The sequence below is a fragment of the Hydractinia symbiolongicarpus genome, chromosome 13, assembly GCF_029227915.1.
Source record: "Hydractinia symbiolongicarpus strain clone_291-10 chromosome 13, HSymV2.1, whole genome shotgun sequence".
Lineage (NCBI taxonomy): Eukaryota > Metazoa > Cnidaria > Hydrozoa > Anthoathecata > Hydractiniidae > Hydractinia > Hydractinia symbiolongicarpus.
The window spans coordinates 6,580,970-6,601,138 of NC_079887.1; the positions used below are offsets into that span (position 1 = coordinate 6,580,970).

At 34.0% G+C, this 20,169-nt stretch overlaps 1 protein-coding gene across 1 annotated transcript; it reads left to right on the plus strand.

Moving 5' to 3' along the window:
• Positions 1-32: 32 nt before the first annotated feature.
• Positions 33-18,482, plus strand: LOC130624069 (histone-lysine N-methyltransferase SETD1B-like). Its single transcript, XM_057439638.1, has 11 exons — positions 33-191; positions 10,893-11,497; positions 11,580-11,850; positions 11,968-13,938; positions 14,204-14,274; positions 14,363-14,618; positions 14,783-15,397; positions 16,190-16,383; positions 16,742-16,858; positions 17,643-17,900; positions 18,132-18,482. Exons 1-11 carry the CDS (start codon positions 122-124, stop codon positions 18,303-18,305), a joined length of 4,602 nt encoding a protein of 1,533 aa, XP_057295621.1. The 5' UTR covers positions 33-121; the 3' UTR covers positions 18,306-18,482.
• Positions 18,483-20,169: the final 1,687 nt, after the last annotated feature.

The following is a 20,169-nucleotide window of genomic DNA, read 5'->3' on the forward strand; positions in this document are numbered from 1 at the left end:
AGCCTGTGTTTTACATTGCTTGATAAAGTGCCGTGCATTTTGGGATAGAAAAAAATTAAACAAGGCTAACGGAATGGAGGGAAAGTGGTCTGCAAATACTTAATCAAATGTTTCTTAGGCTATGTCTGATAGAAACCGCTGGGAGTATAAAAGAAGACCAGTTTTGTCTGATTCCAGAAAAGATTATTCAGGTAAACTATATTATAACTAGATGACTTGCCAATGTTGAGCTCGTGGGAAATTTCGAGGTAATTAATTTTAACTTGCTTAATCACTCAAATACAGGGCTTAGAGATGTGCATATTTTACATGGCTAGCTTCACAAATATCGAGGGATTACCCTGTCTATTATTTCCAGGAGGGGCCATGACTTAGATGGAGAGTCCTAGTATTTAATGTTGCGCCAACATTAGTGGTTATAGCTCTCGTACTCTGTGCGGGAGACCGGGGTTCGATTCCTCTTGACGGCAATTCAACGTTGGCGAGTGGATGTTACCATAGCCCTGGGTTAACCCAAGCCATGTGAGGAAAATATGGTTAGACCTGTTATGATGAAGTGTGAGTAGGTCTGAAACAGTACCTAAATGTGTTGTAGTTGTGAATAAAATGAGTTGGTATAAACTATTCTAGAAAATTGATAGGTGTTTCTTGTGGTAAATAAAATTAGCAAAATGCAGCTTGAATACATCTTTAACTTTCGAAATGCGTAGTTCTGAGCGGATTAGTTGAAGTTAATGGTCCAGGTGTGTTGGGATAGTTGTTATTAGATGTTAACATTCTTACCACATGGCTTTCCACGTTAAAATGTATCTCTAAAATGTATTTCTAATAAATACCCACCTACATTAAAATTGCTGACGTGAGAAACATTTCAAATATTTTGCGTCGGCATTGCATAGGCTATTTATCTCCCCTCATTACCCTGTGGGCAACTTTTTTTAAGGCGCCTATTTTATTGTAAAGATTGAAAGATATACATTAGAAAACATTACCCAGAAAATTTTATTGAAAACTGACAACCAGAACATGTTCAAATGTTTCATGGAAATAACAAACTTACCCCAATTTCTCTTCGCCTACAGAACCGCCATTGAATTTCATTACACGAATCATGCGATATAAAAGCACAGCAAAATTGATCACATGGTTGCTGGATTCATGCCGTTACAGAAAAAATAATGAAGGAGGGAGAGTATCCGTAGCTGTGTTTCCATCGTAATGCTTTTACAAATGTATCAACAAAGTTCCGAACATGATAAATCAGATAAATCAATCGAAGTTTCTGTGTTATTCTTTATTATTTAAACTTTTTAACTTACTGAAATCAGACTTCTTTGCATCACTGACCACTTCTTGTTGTTGTTTCTGAAGACAGCTTCACCTCGCTAGCTGTCTTACTTTTTTATTATTTTCCTTTGTTCAAACAGTTAGTCGTTTCCTTATGGAGACAATATCAAATCTACACAATTAGAATACCTAAATATTCAGAATTTCCCCTTTCATGCTCTAAATTTATTTATCCTCATAGTGCTTCAACTATCTTCAACTATCACAATGAGCATTCTCCCCTGTTGGTTTTTTTTTGCCTATAATATGCAATAATCCTGGCCAGCTAATAAAAAAAGAAAGAGCTTGAAAAGCATTAATTATCATAATTAATAGCCACGAGGCAATGTTATGATTTCTTCTTTCTGTTTTGTTTTGTCTGGTCTCCTCCATTTTCAAAGAAGTTCGTATAAAAATTTGCTTATACGAAGTTTGTTTATTATAATTGGACTATTATCTATAGTTTTATATTGAATTTTTTTCAACAATTATAAAGTTCTTTTCGTTATACTTACTTCGTTTCTTTTAATTGAATTTATTATCTAAGGTCTTTAGGGATCGTCTCCATGGCATCATAGAAAGCAAAAACATCTCTATAGATCGTTTAAAAATCATGAAAACAAGATCCTAAAAAGCGAAAAGATCGCCGTAGATCGTTTAAAAATCATGAAAACGGGATCGTAGAAAACGAAAAGATCTCCGTATATCGTTTAAAAATCATGAAAACTGGATCCTAGAAAACGGAGAGATCGCCGTAGATGATTTAAAATCATGAAAACGAGATCCTAGAAAACAAAAACATCATCGTAGATCGTTTAAAAATCATGAAAACGGGATCGTAAGATCGCCGTAGATTGTTTAAATATCATGAAAATGGGATCCTAGAAAACAGAAAGATCGCCATAGATCGTTTGAAAATCATGAAAACAGGATCCTAGAAAACGGAAAGATCGCCGTAGATCGTTTAAAAATCATGAGAACGGGATTGTATAAAACCAAAAAATCGCCATAGATCGTTTGAAAATCATAAAAACGGGATCCTAGAAAACGGAAAGATTGCCGTAGATCACTTAAAATCATGAAAACGGCATCGTAAAAGCTACAAGATCGCGGTAGATCTTTTAAAAATCATGGAAACAGGATCGTAGAAAACGGAAAGATCATCGTAGATCATTTAAAAATCATGAAAACGGGTTGTAGAAAACGAAAAGATCGCGGTAGATCGTTTAAAAATCATGAAAACAGGATCGTATAAAGCGAAAAGATAGTAAAGAAAGCCATAGATTGTGTAGATTGAACCTATGAATATGCAATTTTACTAGTCTTTTCAGAGAAGTCAACCTCATATATTTTACCTTTTTTATTTCTGGTTTCATTTAAAGTTCGTATCATTTCTTTTCGTCTTTTAAAAAAAACCATTTAATTCTTTTGTTTCTGGTTTCGTATTGAAATTATTATGCGCAATTACGCCAGTACTTTTGAAGTTCGTTTCAAGATTGTATAGCAATTTACTTTGTTCAAAGTTCGTATCATTTTATTTTGTACAATAAAAAAACTTTGTTTAAGTTTGTATCATATATTAAAAAAGTTTGTATAAACTTCGTTTACATTTTTTATTTTAAACGAAGCACTTCGTATGACATTTGTTTCACGAAACGAAGTACCTTGTAGCATTCGTATAATTATACGAAAAAAACATACGCACATTTTGAGACGATCCCTTATGAAACAGACAGTGATGTATAAATAATCTTTAAGTTCGTTAAAAATACATAGCAAAACTTTGTATATTTATATTTTTTAACTCGTCTCCCACCGGGTGAAAACCATTATTTCTTAAGTTCATTAAAATTACACAGCAAAACTTTTTATATTTATATTATATTTTTTAACTCGTCTCCCACCAGGCGAAAACCATTATTTCTTAAGGGTTTTCTTAACCATTTAGTACTTGGTTGTTTGGGATCTGGATCAAAGTTGGTTATACACTTTTCACATGCTTCATTCAATATGGCAGATTGTTGTCAACATGGCTTTTGCTGAAATAAATAAGTCAACAAACGAAAAAGAAGCGAATAAAAAGTAAAAAGCAATGCTTCAAAAACTCTGCGGTGCCGCTCTCCTGAATGTAATAATTGCACACCAAAATCATAAGCTTGGCGTGCGATCAGTATTGTACGCCTGTATTGGTGTAGGCGTATGTACCACTGCATGTGGGTGCAAATATTCATGACCAATAACAAACTTATGCAATCATAACGCTATAAAATCTATAATGGTGTATATACAATTTTTTTTTATTATTTTTTCTGCATTATATAAAATAGTTTAATCATCAGAATCTTCTCAAAATCGTTTTGGCTTGGTTCGGTCATTGATGCAGTATCTTTGCATATCATTTTTTTGTTGTTTCTTTTTTGTTCTTTTTCCGTTTTTCTCACTGTGTTGGCATTCATGCGTATTGACTGGTTCCATGTCGTCATAACTCTCGTCAACAAGTTGAGTTTAGATTTTGATGAAAGTAAATCGCAGTGGTTAATTACTTCTGTGGGTATTCCACAAGTACGTGACGAGTATAATCCGCGTACGAGTACGTCAAAAATACTAGCACATTTTTGCTACTGTACTCACACAGTACTCGCTAGCGTGCTCCAAAGGCAAACGATATAATTAAACGAGAAACTGGCGGAGAATGCACTTGCGGCCTATATGCTTTTATGTTGGTGTTGGATTTATTGAAAAACACTATTTCTACAGTGTTATTTTCTTCGTTCGTTAGTTTTCTATGTTCAAGTGAGTTGAAGCTGGCATTGCAGGGAATTCCATGAGACGCGTGCGATCGCACGCGCCCACACATGTGCAGCAGCTATTCAAGCGTGCGATTCATCGCACGCGCTAATTACGCTCTTTACTCGCATAAAATAAAAAAAATTAACAAAGGAATTATAAAAGTTGATTTTCTACAGCGTAGGTAATGTCGCTGCGTAAGGCTATGCTTTAAGCATTTAACTATTAATAACTGTATTCCAAAAATCAATCGTTTTACATCGACAACTGTATCATTAAAAACAGTTTATAATCACTTGTGGTTAAATTAAATTTTTTTAAAAACGTTAAATAAACGCGGTTTTTTTTTCTGTGTTTAAATTAAATGTGTTTTTTTTTTCTGCCTGTGTGAAATTAAATGTATGTTGAACATTTTATTTTAAAATTCTTAACTGTATAAAAGAACATAACATACTTGTTTTACTTTTAAAAATCTAAAGAACAACTTCAAATCTAAAAACAACTTTAAACTATTCCAAACAAGCCGTCTCCCAAAAGCTAACAAACAAAACTTGAAACTCAATAAATAAAAAATGACTCCCATTTTTACTATTTTTATAGATAATAGATAACCTACAGGAAAATATAACCCTGGGAACAAGGTTGGGGATAAATAGCACTAAAAACAAAATGGCAGACCATTGCAGTAAGTGCAACGTGTGGCACGTGTCAGCGTCTCTTCGTCCACTGTTTAAATTTAATTATATGTTATTTACCTATTATAAATTACTTCCTACAACGAACCAAGGTGTTTTGTTAATATATTTAGCACTTTTACACCACTTAAACAACACTCATGGGACTGATAAGAGTGAAATAAACCAGAAAAAAATCGAAAAAACGCACGCACAAATTTTTTTAAAATAGATTTACGTGTGCGATGTGTAGCACACGTGTTGTTTTCTTCATGGAATTCCCTGCATTAAGATTACATGCTAACACTTTAAGCCCTGGCGTTTTGTTGATTTACGATCAAATCAACAGTCCCGTTTGTAACCATGACACAGGAACCTGACACTCTGAAGAGCCAGACGAGTCTAAACTGATTCGCGTTATATTCAACTCAACTGCGGGAAAGTGCGCACCAACGCAAGCTATATATAATAGCCAGAACGAGGGAGAACCTCAATTGCCTTATGACGGAGTTGTAACTTTCAAGCGAACTATTTTGCTTCTGAACAAACAAACAAACCAACGTCACTTCTGAAAAATGATTTTTAAGTCTAAAAATACCGAATGAAATTCAGTTGTCTGCGTTATAAAGATCTTCTCACTCTCTCTAAAATACGATTTTAGAGATAAATTTTTCTTTTGTGTTGACTGTTATTCTAATCTATTTATATCTTTGCAATCACATTGAGAATTTTGATATGATTTGCTTCTGGTAATAGAACAAGCAGGTATCATGTTTACTAGTTATTGACATGTATTTCACAACGTAGTGCCCAGGACTAAATTGATAAATGCTGTTAAAAAAAGTAAAAAATGTAACAATTTAGTTTGAATGATATTCATTCTTTCTTTTCTTCTTTATATTTGCTACTTTTCAAACAACAGGTGCCCACAAAATATGTGAAAAAATTAAAAATACAATTAATAAGACACGTGAAACTTTGTCCTCCCCATTACTGCAGCTTATTTTATTATGCACACTATGATTGGTAAGATGAGAATGGATAATAAAATTATAAAAACATAAAAAAGAATCTTCCGTACATCGTTGTTACAGACTTCCGTACATCGTTGTTACAGACGATCTGTAATAATTCATTATTTTGTTTATTTTTATGCATTTTAACTAAGACTGATATCCTTGATACACGTTATTTTTTAATATAATATTTTTCATATAGCTTTATAGAAACAAAATTTAGTGCTAAAATTTAGTGCTGAAATGCTCCTTTAAACTTTCAAAATAGCAAAATGCTGATAGCTACACGATAGACTTTAAAGCTACTTAAAATTTATGACAACCGATTTTGAAGTAGTTAGGGAACTCACTCAAAAAAAAGCATTTAGATAACAGATGTAAATAGCAAAGGGTTTCCTCGTCGGTGAGAAATTAACTATAAAAATTCAAAGTTATAAAGAGCCATTACAGCAACGTATACATTTTTACGTAAACTAAAGAGAATTTGTTGCAACATCAAAAAAATTATGTAAAATAAAATGTTATTTCTTACGACGCGAATACAAAGTAAAAGTTTTCACAATGTGTAAGGTAGCAGACAAATGTGAGCTATCGATTAAAATTACGCTACAACGAATTCCCGTTTTTTATCTTATACTCGCACACGTACTCACAAATCATTCTCTTACTGTATTCACATGCACAAGAGGCTATACTCGAGGGTATGGAGTTGTATACTCGCCGATTACTCGTACGAAAAAAATTATTTTGTTCTGTTTATTTTTAGATATTTTTAAAAGTCATTCAATTTATTCTTTTGTGTAAAAATAATTCACAAGTTTCGCTTAGTTACCAATTTCTAAGTAAAAAATAATTACGCTAGATACTGTTAATATTTAAATAATATTTTCAAAATTGTTGTCTGCAATTTATTGCAGGCAGTTTTTTGGGCTAATTTCGAGGGCCACCTAGCCAATTCGAAATTATATATGACTGTGAAGTGTCACGTGTCTGTTTAACTTGCTGAGTCAATACCAATGTTTTTTTCTGACTGAACTTATGGCTTGGCATTCTTTGTTGAATTAACAGTTGGAATCAATATTCGTAGGTTGTGCTTCATTAGTAAGTAAGCAGCAGATGAATTAGCACAATTGACAGATGTGCATAATGCCAGTAGCATGAGGTATAGTATTTAAACCATTGATTTACATTTTCTGAAAATGTTCTTTTATTGTTTATATCATCCTTCACACTACAAGGTGTATGCTTAAAATTTCATTTCCTTGCAAAATATTATTCTTAACAACTTTGACTGGAATTCGATGACAAGCCAAATATGCCTTTTGTAAAATTGATGACAGCTGATGCTTTGCCATTAGGAATTTGATCCACTTCGAAATATTTGCTGTTGTAGTCTAAGATGACAAGAATAAGTTTATTAAAAAAACTAAAGAGAAAATAGTAAAGAGATCTGTACCCACTCTCATCCAAAGCTCACTAGGAATTCCATGCTGAATTAAAGTTTCGTTGCATTGTTTATTAGCTGAAACAAAAATCTTTGTATTCGAAGTGGTGTACTGTTAATATTGTATTTGAAAATGCTTTTAACAATTTTGTGATCGCTGTCAACCATATTTGTGATATATGGTATGTCCTAATACTATTGCAAGGGTTTCTCTTTCCAGTGAAGTACAGTGTTACTGTGGAAAGTTTATCATTTCTTGAACATGATAGTTTAGTAAGTAAGGTTCAGCCTACTAAACTATCATGTTCAAGAAATGATAAACTTTCCACAGTAACATGAATACTGAACAGACAAACCGAATATCTTCAATAAGTATAGTGTTGTTTGACATTTGTTCATGATTGTGACTTAAATGATATGGTTGCCAACCACTATGATACTGCTGTTTGAGGGTTTCACCCAATCTACATTTTGAAGAGTCGCATGTGATTTTTGTTGGCCATTTTGGATTAAAAAATTTTAAAGAATTTCTTTGCTTGTTAATAATTTGACTTTATTAAATTGCTCAAGGTGATTGCTTGCGAAGTCCCATGCTGAATTTTCATTTAATAAGTTGGGGATGTATTTAGCAAGATAAGCAGTCATACCAAGACAGCATTGTATAGATCTCCTTTGAACAATGGTTGTGGGATGTCATTGATGCCCTTTGCAGGATCTGGAGAAACACTGCTTGCAGAGATTTTATGATCAAGTAATGAAATAGATTCAGCACCAGTAATGCACTTTGACTTGTTCAGTTTAAATCCAGACTTTCACACTTTCTTTAAAATAGTTCGTTTATTTAACTCTTTTTTGTTGATCCCTGTGCTATATTGTCATCTTGCCTCAACCAGAACATCCTTACAGCTCAGCTATATTTTGTTGAAAAACCTCACTAGGACTGTGGATCCCAAATGAAAGATGTTTATAATGATATCTGCCAAAGGAGTTGCAAATGTAAGTAGTTTTGAGGATTCATCATTAACTTTTATCTGCCAGTAACACACTGCTTGTATGAAGTTTTTTAAAGTAACAAGCATCCGTCATATCTGCAAAAAAATTCTTTAGCTGTGGGTTGCTTATAGTGATGCTTCTCAATGGCTGTGTTTAAATCTCTCAGGTCAAGATGCGTCTTTTTTTTTACCTTTCGATCTCTCAACAACCACTAGCTGGCTTATCCATTCTGTTGCTTCTGTGATTGGTTGTATGTTGTCCAATCTTATCATCAAGTTCTTCTTTAAGTTTGTCTCTTAATGGATTGTAATCTTTTGTTTGTCTCTTAATTACATTTGAATCTTTACTTGCTTAATTAAAGAAACATATAAAGGCTATGCATGCTATTATTATTAAAATAAGCTTTTTAAGGCAAATATGACTTGCAGTAGTATATATTGTATATCTTTTACCCATTTTATTATATTTTTATTGAGTATCTTAGAATGTTAATTTGACGCTATACTTTTTCTTGCAACTCGATTTGTTTTTTTTGTTTTTTTTTTTAATGTTAAAAATCTTCAAACAAGTCTAATATTTCATGCAAAATGTAATTTTTGATGTTTGTTAAGAATGTTGGATTCATAAGCTCCCCCATTTTAAGTTCCATTACACAACAAGAAAATACAGAATTTTTAAAGTTATTCTCAATTCCTCAAGACTGGTTAACGCTTTAAAGCAAAAACAATCACTAATGCAAGAGAAAGACCGTATGTACACTTTTAACGCAAGCCTATGCTTCACGCAAGATACTATAAAAGTTTGATATTCTTGTGTTTGTGTCCATGTTTGCAGCATATCAGAAATAAAAATAAGAAAACTGTGATAATTTATCAGAAATATTATAAAAGTACTGGAAATAGAATTTTTCAATGAAACACTGATAAAAAAATTTGCTTTTGTATTATTGGTTTTTTTAAGAAGTCTTTTAAATTTTTTTAAAAAAGCTCTTTTCGTTCATATATTCACATTTAAAGAATTACAGATTTAATTATGCTGCATAAATTAAGACGTCATATTTAAGTAGTAGTAAATTTTGATATTTAATGTCATCAGTAATTTTAGACCTGTTAAGGGATATGCATTCAAACTTTATCAATGCATAGATATTATAAAGGTGAATTGATTAACATAATTTTTTTTTGACAAAATGACACTTGTTTGCTCATTCCAGGCCTCTTAATTTTCTGCTGACGACCCAATAACTGGGGATCTGTAACTTGGTTTGCAATAAAGTTTTCTGGGTAAGCTTGTATAGGCCCTATATGTTTAAATGTGTTATCTCTGTTTTGTATTTCATAGCACCATCAGACAATTGAATCTCTTGTAAAAGCTTATGGTAGGAACACATCACATTCCAATGTTTTATTAATATTCAATCTGCAACTAATCTTACACCACAAAAACTAGAATAGAATAAGTTGTTGTTTTTCTACCGCAAATCCCTACTGCATACAAATTGATCTTATGGCAATTCCACTGCCAAAACCTAACATTTCAAGAACAATACTGCATACTTATTAACTATTAAAAATTCAGTTATTGTCGACTGTCTTGCAGTAGCTTTCTTCGACATAAAGCGTTGTTCAAATTGACCCTTTACATTTGCGATACTAAGAAAGAATGTCTCAAAAACTTAAACATTTGTGTTAAGGCCAGTAAATAAGGCGGGATTGCTAACTGGACAAGGCCAGTAAATAAGGCGGGATTGCTAACTGGACATATTTTTCGCTTAAAACAAAAATACAAAATTGCCATACAAAAAACCCACAGAGGACAACAGTTACACACAAGCAAAAGAACACATAAACAAAAAAAATAAACGCCAAAGCCAATCAGCAACAGACAATGTAACAAATAAAACAAATACATCTTACTAGCAATATTTTTATCGTACTTGACCGACACTACCAACTCTGAAATTCTTAAATTTTTCCAACTGTTTCCGTCCTCTTTTACAACACGAAGAGAAAATTCTTAACCTCAAATTTCTTTGTAGACTTTCTAGCACACTGGCTATACAAAAAAAGTAACTCAAACACAAAGCAAAAGCCACTAAAACACCCTTAGGGGCTCAAGGGACTGTATAAAAAATGTTTGCATAATTAACATAATAAATGTGATAATCAAAAAACATTGGAAGTTAAAAAGAGTTAAAAATAATGAATGAAGACAGCTTTAAAAACCATAATTGGTTTAAAATTTAGTGACAAAAACAATGTAGAAAAGAATTGATCTGTTGCTACTTTAATTAACACTGGTGCGTCTCAATTGCTAGTTTGCTTCAATCATTCAAGAATTTAATTAGGAAAGTAATTTCAAACATTAAATCTGAAAAGTTCTGAAAAAAGTAATGTTATCTACATGATATCATTACAGTAGTAAGCAAGTTGACTTTATTGCATATTATGCAGAATTATGCTCCCAACAATAAAATTACCACGAAAACAAAAACCACGCAATTTAGCAGGGAGCAATCTTATTTTAGTGGTTGTTATTGACCGTAAAAATAAACAACAAAAGTACCACAAAAATTAGTACCACTAAGGTATTCACATTGCTTGAATCTTTTTTATCTTGTTAATAATTTTGCTTTTTTTATACATTTTTTAGGACCTCACCATGATAAGAGTCATCGAAGTTACTACGAGTACAGAAACGACCGTAAACGAGATCGGTATTCCGAGAGTCGACAGCGTAGTCACTCTAACGATAGTCAGCATAGCAATGATAGTCGTTATAATTCCAGTCGTGATGAAAGAACAAATTATAAAAGTCAGCACTATGATGAAAGAAGTCATAGGAGTGAGAAAAGCTACTCTGGTCAACATAGACCCCGTGAAAGCTCATCTGGAAGCAGTTACGGTTCTCCATATTCCACACCTCCTGCCCCTCCTCCAATTTCTCATCAGCATGGTTTGTCTAATACACATGGATTGCAAGGACATTATAATAGTACCTTTACAGAAGGTAAAGTCAATGCGAATCCTATAAGAAGGACTTCTGACCCCCGAAAACCAAGTGTTACTCAGAAAGACGAGTCCAGACAGAACTTTAAACTCCTAATAGATCCTTGCATTAAAAAAGGATATTCAACTAAAATAATACGGTATAATGGAATGTTGAATGGGCAGCCTGCAGTTGTGCCAAAAGATCCACGCAAACATAATAAAATTTGGAGCATGGAAGTCTGTGACTTACCACTGCCAGAATTTAAGGTACAAATATAGTAATATAATAATAGTTTTATGCCTCATGGTTCTTGGTAAATAACTTACTTTTAATTTTTTTATAATTTAGCTTGACAAGAATTATGTTGGATCCATGCCACGAGATACTATTCGTTTTTCTGGTTTAAATGATAATATTGATCGCAAATTTCTTTATGAACTCTGTGAATCATATGGTGACATTAAGGAATACAAAGTTTACTTTGATCCAAAATCAAATAGTCATATGGGCACAGGTAAAGTTATTTTTGACACAAATACATCCACTGAGAAAGTTGTGGCGTCATTAAACGGCAGAAGCGTGATGGGAAAAGTGATTTCTGTTTGGATTGATGAAAAACGTAAGTTCTATTATAAAATGGTGTTGGGTAACTTTTGATGAGGAATGAATGTCTTTTTTTGTAACTTTTTTTATTGTTTGTACTGTGCAAGTATCTTACGTTTTTGTTTCATTCTAGCACCTCCTGGTCATGCAATACTTAAGCAGTTGGAGTTGGAATGTGAAAAATCTCGTCCAAAACAACAAATGTCTCTTTACAATCTTCATACAACTCCACACACACCGACTCCAAGGACTCCAAATATAAGCTCATTACAAAGGACCCAACCTATTGCAGCCTACAGTTTAAATGATAGTATTTATCCAACCAAAAAATTATTATCAACGTTTCATGATAAACCACATAGCTCTTCCGCACATGGTTCTGTCAATGCAATCGATTGCCCACCACCACCTCCTCCTCCTGGTCAAAAGAGTAAAATTATTCCATGTGCTACTCCACCGCCACCACCACCTTTAATGAACTTTGAAAATATATCCCCAACTGGTATAGACAGTAGCTATATAAACAAAATCGTCCCGCCTATTTTGTTGTTAAAGCAACAAGATGAAAGGGCACGTAGCCCCATTGGAAGGACTAAGGGTCTAGTGGACAGAATCACCTATAGTCCTGTCTCCAATTCTGATCGATCAATTTCTCCCATTAGTCCAGCAATAAAAGACATTACCCCGACTAACAGCAAAAGTACCAAGTTTAATAAATACGAAAATGTGTCTGATACTGAGAATAGCTCTCTTCAAGTTGAAGATATATCTCCTGCAGGTTCACCTGAAAATCAGTCTAAACGGACTAATGATGCTGACGATGATGATGCTATGTCAATGTCTTCAATCAGTTCAAATGAAAGTCCAAAAGTAGAACTTAATGTAAAAAGCATTCAAGCACATAAAAACTCACTTCATGCAACAAGTTCTGTTTCAAGCAATTCCAGTGTATATAATTTTAATCAGTGTATTGTGAACATGTTTCCCTATAACAACAGTGTGTCAACTCGGCCACCAACATTTTTTAATTCTCCTGGACCAGTGCTTGCTCCACAGCCTATTCTTGCGCCACCAGGACCTATTCCACCTCAGCAAAGACAAGCGTTACCACAACAGCAAAATATAACTCAGTCTTCTCAACATTCGCCTGGAATGATGAATTGGCAACAAACAATGCATCAAAGAATGTATCAACCACAAGTTTTTCAAACTAATAACGCACCGTTACACATTAATAATTCTCAGATGAAATCAAACATGCCTTCTGTTAAGGTAAACCAAAATGTAAGTTCCAATAATACGGTTAATGTTAATGCCGGAAATACAGGACCTATAATGCCACAAATGCTTCATCAACCATTTAATCAAAGACATACAGAAATAATACGCAACGCTGTGTATGGAAGTCAAAATATCCCTAAAATTGGAGCTTCATTCCAACCAAACACATTTCTCTCTGCCAGTCAAAACCAGCCACCAATTGCATTTTCTTCTGCTGGTCAAAACGAGCCAACAGTTCAACAACAACCTTCTGTCACAAAAACTTTACCATTTTCATTTCAAGTTAAAGCAGGCTGTGCTAGAGACTTAAGTTTAGAATTAAAAAGGATATTAAGCAAAGATACTTTAAAACGATTAGTCGAGCAATCTGCCTTTCCAGCGTTTGAAAACTGGTGGGGAAAACATAAAATCTCAAATACTGACATAAAAGCAGAAAAAGTGGAAATTGAATCATCAAGAAAGTTGCTGTCAGATAAAACAGCGAATATTAATACGACACCTTTAGCTCCACCACCTGTGAAAGACTCGAAAGGGACAACATCAGCTTTACTGCAGAGTTTGTTTGGGCATGAAAAGAATAATGAAAACAGACCTCCGAGTTCAGCAAACTTTTTGAATTCATTTCGTATTAGTCGTAAACCTCAGGCGCAGCCATCAATGAAAGTTAGTCACATGTCACGCAAACGTAGACCGTGGCCATCTTTAAATCGCAAAAACAAGCTCTTACGTTTGGAGGATAGTGATGATGAAGATGAAGATACTGATGGAAATAAGGATGGTGATATTGACGAAGACCAATTTGAACAATTTGCTCTGCGTCAAAGTAAGTATTTTAGCCCTATTTTTGGCTATTGTATGTTGTTTAATAAAGAGGCTTCTCTCTTTTTAAAAAAGCGTAAGGGTTATAGGCATACAAACAAGACGGAACTCATTGTAAGACTGCACGAGATCAACCCAATCAACAACAATCAACAAAATAAGTTATTGGGAAAAAGGAATGCGCATAAGTTTAAATAAAGTTAAAGTCATGAGTATTTTTTCCTATAAATTTATTTCTCATAATGCTTCCTGTTTTTGTTTTTTACAAGGACAAGTTCGAAAGAGTGGTTCGTCTCTGTACCAAAAGATTTATTCTGACGAAAGTGATGATGAAAAGGAGGTACATTTTGTTTTTAATGGGTTCGACAATTCAAGAAGGCCCTTTCTATTGGGGACTTGTATCTATGTCCAATTGTTTTTCTTACAAGGAGCATACTGAAGATGAGGATGAGCAAGATGAGCTTGATCAAGATGAGCTTTCTTCAGACTCCTCTGTGGTTGAATCATCGTCGTCGGAAACGTCAAGCTCTGAAACAGAAACAGACGAAGAATCGGAATCTGAAGAAGACGAAATACTGCAAGAGGGAAAAGAAACAGCTGAAAAAGTACTCGCACCGGATGCAGTTTCCACTGTTGAACAACTATCAGATGAGATGCTTTCACAAGATGATACTGAATCAGAAGGTTTTTTTGTCTTATTTTTGCTTTGTTGTTGTGGTTGTTGTTGTTATTGTTGTTGTTGTTTTTCTTTTTGTTGTTGTTGTTTTTGTTGTTGTTGTTGTTGTTGTTTTTGTTGTTGTTGTTGTTGTTGTAGTTGTGTAATTTTCTTTACTATGTAATCTTTGTAGTGAAATTTCGCAGTATGTATGACGAGCCGCGAAAACGAGCAGCAGTACAAAAGGCGAAAGAAAAAATGAAATTTTCACTTCCCAAAGCCAAAAACTTACTACCCAAGACATCTCGTCCTCCACGCAAGAGAGTTAAAAAAGAGGTACCGATTGTCGAAAAGTCAGACTCTGAAACAGACACTGCTGATGAGCTGGAGGAGGACTATGTCGAGCACGAGCATAACATAACGATTGACGAGAGCCTAAAACGTGCTGCGCATGTAGAGGTTGAAGAGGAAGAAAAAGCAGAAAACAAAGAACCTACAGAAGAAGAGCTTATTAATAATCTGATAATGTTAGAGCACAACTACTTCGTACCGTTACCTCCAAGAGAAATGAAGAAAGTTAAGTTAAACACTCTTGGAGAGAAAACATTTAATGAAATTATCGAGGATAGTTGTAATTTGAAGCCACTTTTCTCGATGAGGAATAAAGCTGATGACAATAAAATTATATGGGATATTCTTCAAAAAGGAGTTGATGCTGAGGACTTAAATTACATCAAAGAAGCATTCGAAAGTTTGCAACAAGTTGGCTCGAAAGACGTAGAAGGAATTACGTGGGTGGACCATCCAAGTATCTTTTTCTCACCCTTTCTGAACTTTCACATAACAGCATACTGGGTGTGCATAACCGATTTTCTGTTTACTGCCTTTCACTAACCATCCAGTGTTTTTTTTTTTTTGGGGGGGGGTTATTTAGTTATAACATTTTGTATAAGAAACAAACCTTTTGCGATCGTTTTCGATCTTCTCAACTTTGATGGAGTTTTGATAAGGAAATGTAGAACTAGACCCCTATTTAGCTTTTCAGTGTTTTTTCACATCTGTCCATTTTTAAATTTACTTAATTTTTCAATATTTCAAGAGATATATAAAATCCTCATATTTTCAGCCGCGTACTTGTTAATTTTGCGTTTGTACGGGAAACCTGTATGAGTCTTAAAATCTGATCGGACCTTGTTGAATCTCTCAAATCAAAAAAAATAGAGAACCTTCTACAATCTCCTAAATAAACTACAATTTGGATCCAAAATATTTATTCGTCCTAAAATCTACTAAAATTGTTTATGATGGCATCCATATTTTATATTTATATGTCAAAAATTTGAGCAGATAAATATTATGCAACACGACTGATGAAATATATTTACATAACTAATGCAATTCAAAATGGACAGTCTCTAACATTTGAAAAGACTTGATTATTCTTCATTTCCCTAAAATTTTGTCAAAATCTCCTAAAATATGATTTCTTTTTTATACGTTTTGTTGTTTTCTTCCAAAAACTGAACCAATAGCTCCTAATCCTCCTAAAATTATAGTGACCAAGCTGTATTATACTTATTTCTTCTTAACTTTGAAACAGTTTCACATTCATCACCTGTTAAGTTAAAACGTACCAAGAGTGAATCAAGGTTGCGGGTGAACAATACAGGTTGTGCTAGATCGGAAGGCTTTTACCGGATACCAATGCTGGAGAAAGCGCAGTACCTTAAATCAGCTCTACGCCAGTTAAGCGTTCTTCAACAAAAGGGGACAAAGCCGACCACACCTCGGCAGGTTAGTTGCTTTACAACATCTTGTTGTTATATGGGAAACCTTTTACTGTTGATAACCGAAAAATTGACTTTTTATAAGATCTTGTTTTACAAAACTGCACATTTTATAATCTGGCTACCTACAAACGCTTAAACTTCGCTGGATGTGCTGTGAAAAGTAATAAAAAATTCTAGAGCAGAAAATATGAATTTGATTTATTGCAACAATTAGCATATAGTTATTCTACGAACAAACCAAATGTAAGCTACATGCATAAACAAGCATAAAGATATTCGCTCCGAGACTGCTTCGTAGTGCTTATAACCACGCGTTCTAAAGTGAAGACCCTTTAAGGAAATTTAAATTAAATATATTCCAGGCTGGTGCTGAACACAAAATCAAGTCTCGCGAAAATCGCGCCATGCAGCGTCGCCTGGCTTCGTCCATAGCACAGGAAGAGTTTGGAAGTTTGATCAATTATAATCAAACTTTGAAGGTGAGAGTTTTACGTGCTTTAGATTAGTCAACCATTGACTATCGTTGAATTTTTCTTTCTTCCAAGCTTTATGTAGTATAGTGTCCAGGTTTTTATTTAATTGTGACTGTTTTGATAGGAGTATTTACGGTAAAAGTAAATTTTCTAAAGAGTGTTTCAAAAAAGAGTTTTCCACTTTTCTTGGCGATCTTTTGCACTGCCTGTATTTATATTGGCCTTATTCATTTTTTACTACAAGTTAACTCGTTTAATATCTGACAGGAAAGTGAGGATTGCTTTCTGTGGGTGGAGTGATTCCATCGATTTGTCTTTAAATTATTTTGACTTTCGGGTTTTATTAACTTTATTGTTTAAAGTTGGTTTTGTTAGTTTTTGCTATGATAGCTGACTTAACATTCTCGTTTTTCAATCATATTGTTTGACTCTTGTTAAGTTTACGTACCTACCCGATTTAGGGGTTTTTTGAGCTTGTGATTGAACTCACGTTGCCGTTGTTATTGTAATTGTTGATTTACCAGAGAGTCTGTGTTTCTATACATGTTTTTTACAAGTATGACACTTGTAAGCATCTTTAGGCTCAAAAAGGGAAATTTTTAAGACATATAACCCAGCCTTGATGAAATTTTATGTGTGTTGTGTGTGTTTTATATTAAAAAGTGAGATCAAATGAAACTTAGTAACACCACTTTACTGTTTGAACTTGGCCTCGTGTAATTATAATTGTACCAATATAATGTAAGCATAACTGAACGATTTTTAGCACTTCTTTTCTGACTTATTTTAGATGAGAAAGAAAGCCCTGCGATTTGCAAAATCATCAATCCATAATTGGGGTTTATTTGCTTGCGAACCTATCGCAGCTGAAGAGTTTGTTTGCGAATATGTTGGTCAAATGATACGAGCGATTGTAGCGGAAGTAAGAGAGCGTCGATACGAGCGGTCTGGTATTGGCAGTAGTTACTTGTTTCGCTTGGATATGGACAGTGTCATCGATGCTACCAAAAATGGTTGCAATGCCAGATTTATCAACCACTCCTGTCAGGTAAGATCTCATGTCAATGTTTCAAATCTTATGCAAGTCGAGGGAATAATTTTTGCATGGATTAAGTTTAACGGTTTTTGTGAATTTAGACAAAATTCGCAAAATTAGGGTCATACAAAATACTTCAAAACGTGCAATTCGCAAAATTAAAACCTCGCGAAAATTTAAAAAATACTGTTTCGCATGTCAAATGGTCGGACTATTGATATCAAATTTGTCTTAAATATTTAGCCAAACTGTTATGCTAAAGTCATCCTTGTTGAAGGAGCCAAGAAAATCGTCATTTACTCGAAACGAGATATAAAACTAGCGGAAGAAATAACTTACGATTATAAATTTCCATTGGAGGATGAGAAGATTCCGTGTCTTTGTGGCGCTCCTGGCTGTAGAGGTTCACTGAACTGAAAAAATATATCAAGATGGATATCTGATGATTCCTATCTATTGTCGTGTTTTTGTTACACATTATTTAATGTTCGCGTTATATGAATATCAGTAATTGGTGTTCGAACTTAATGTTAACATGTTTTGTGAAAGATGTGTAAATATGGAATGTCTTTCTAATAAATTTTATACTTGCAATTGCATTTTTTTTTTCAAAGTTATCACGCCTTCCTAAAACTTCCTAAATCTCCTCTAAAATTAGATTATGAAAATGTCCTCAAATGTTCTCAGTTTTTTTTATGAAAAGCTCAGCAAAAGCTGAGAATTTTTATCAAAATTCCTTAAATCTCAAATTTAGCTGTATAAAAAGAGTAGCAACCCTGTCTAAGTTCGGATAGCCATTTCGGAAATACTATATTTATGACTAGGCGAAAAAACGATCTGATAAATTATACTCCTGAAATCTTTCTAAAAAAACTAAAATTTTACCAAGAGACGAAACTTTCGAACGTTCGAACTTAATGTTAACATGTTTTGTGAAAGATGTGTAAATATGGAATGTAAAAATTTACAAAGAGACCAAGTTATAATTTAGTGAAGCGATTGCATCGAAATAAAACACAGCATTTCACTTTTGAAGAAGAATTTACTTCATTTCAGAGATGAAGCACTAAAATGCTCCAAGGTTAGAGAAAGGCAGGCTAGTCTGTAATATTTTTCACTTTTACCTTGATTTACTAGTTTTCAGAAAAAAAATATTTCTGTTTTTCTATGTTGAAAGCTGCGATCAGATTTTTGTTGATTTCCTATTACAGGGCGAGTACAAATCTTAAACCTGGATGTGACACCTTTGTGCACCCGATAGCCTAGTTAAGTAAAGCTTTCTTCGAGGTTAATGAAACGAGTTTGGAGAAAATCCTAAATTTGAATCCACCAAAACACAAAAAATTTAGCGTCTTCTCAGGATGTGATGAAGTTGCATGCAGATTGACGATAAATTTTAGCAATCGACGACAAAACATGTATCTGTTCCACCCAATCTTTCGCTTTCTTTTCAACATCTTCATTCTATCAAGATCTGCACCAACAAATGCACCCAAGTGTTTATTTTCTTCGACTCTTACCGTGATTTCGTTATCCGCAAATAACAGCTATGCGTGTCCAAAATAGGTAGGTTTGACGATCAAAAAAAAGCACTATGATATAGTAGCCAATGAAAGGAGCATGTGGGTTGATTTCCGTCTTTGAAAATCATCTACAAATATAATGTACTTTGCACGGTTTATCATCGATGAAGATTCAAAAGTGGTAATATACCAAACGCACACATAGCCATTGCAATAGGATCCCATTGTGTGGTACTCTCAGTTGAAGCGATTTTTTCCCCCCGGCTACGAAAGACCGGGCTGGTTTTGCATAACAGTTAAAAACATATGTCTCAATTTGTGGACATTAGAATAATGTGAAGAAAAACTTTTCTGTTGACAGAGTTAAATACGTTGTTTGCATTGATCTATAAAATGCCATGAGTTTCATCTCTGCTGAACAAGTCAGTGGTTTCGTGGACGACAAATTCGCAACCTGCTTTATGGTCAACATATAATTGTCGATTACCAGATGTGTCGAGAATGTCTTATCACAATATGGACATGACAGATGTACCTATAATTCGTCAAGAACCTCCCTTATTACAAAAGGCCGACCTTTTTTACACAGCGTATCAATCGCCATCCCCATAAGTGGTGCAATACTGTCAAAGTCATCAATTTCTTTGGTACCGGGTTGTCCGGCAAAATTACCAATTGATTTACGAAGACCACCAGCAGCAGCATCTGCTGTCGACAATATTTCGCCATTCGTCTGCATCCAAAGACGATACTTCAGC

What these genes read in the sequence shown, in the direction of transcription:
- LOC130624069 (XM_057439638.1), top strand. Translation starts at nt 122, where the DNA reads ATGTCTGATAGAAACCGCTGGGAGTATAAAAGAAGACCAGTTTTGTCT. An exon ending in TACCACTGCCAGAATTTAAG is followed by an intron (nt 11,498 to 11,579) that starts GTACAAATATAG and finishes TTTATAATTTAG; the next exon opens with CTTGACAAGAATTATGTTGG. An exon ending in TACGTGGGTGGACCATCCAA is followed by an intron (nt 15,398 to 16,189) that starts GTATCTTTTTCT and finishes ACTTTGAAACAG; the next exon opens with TTTCACATTCATCACCTGTT.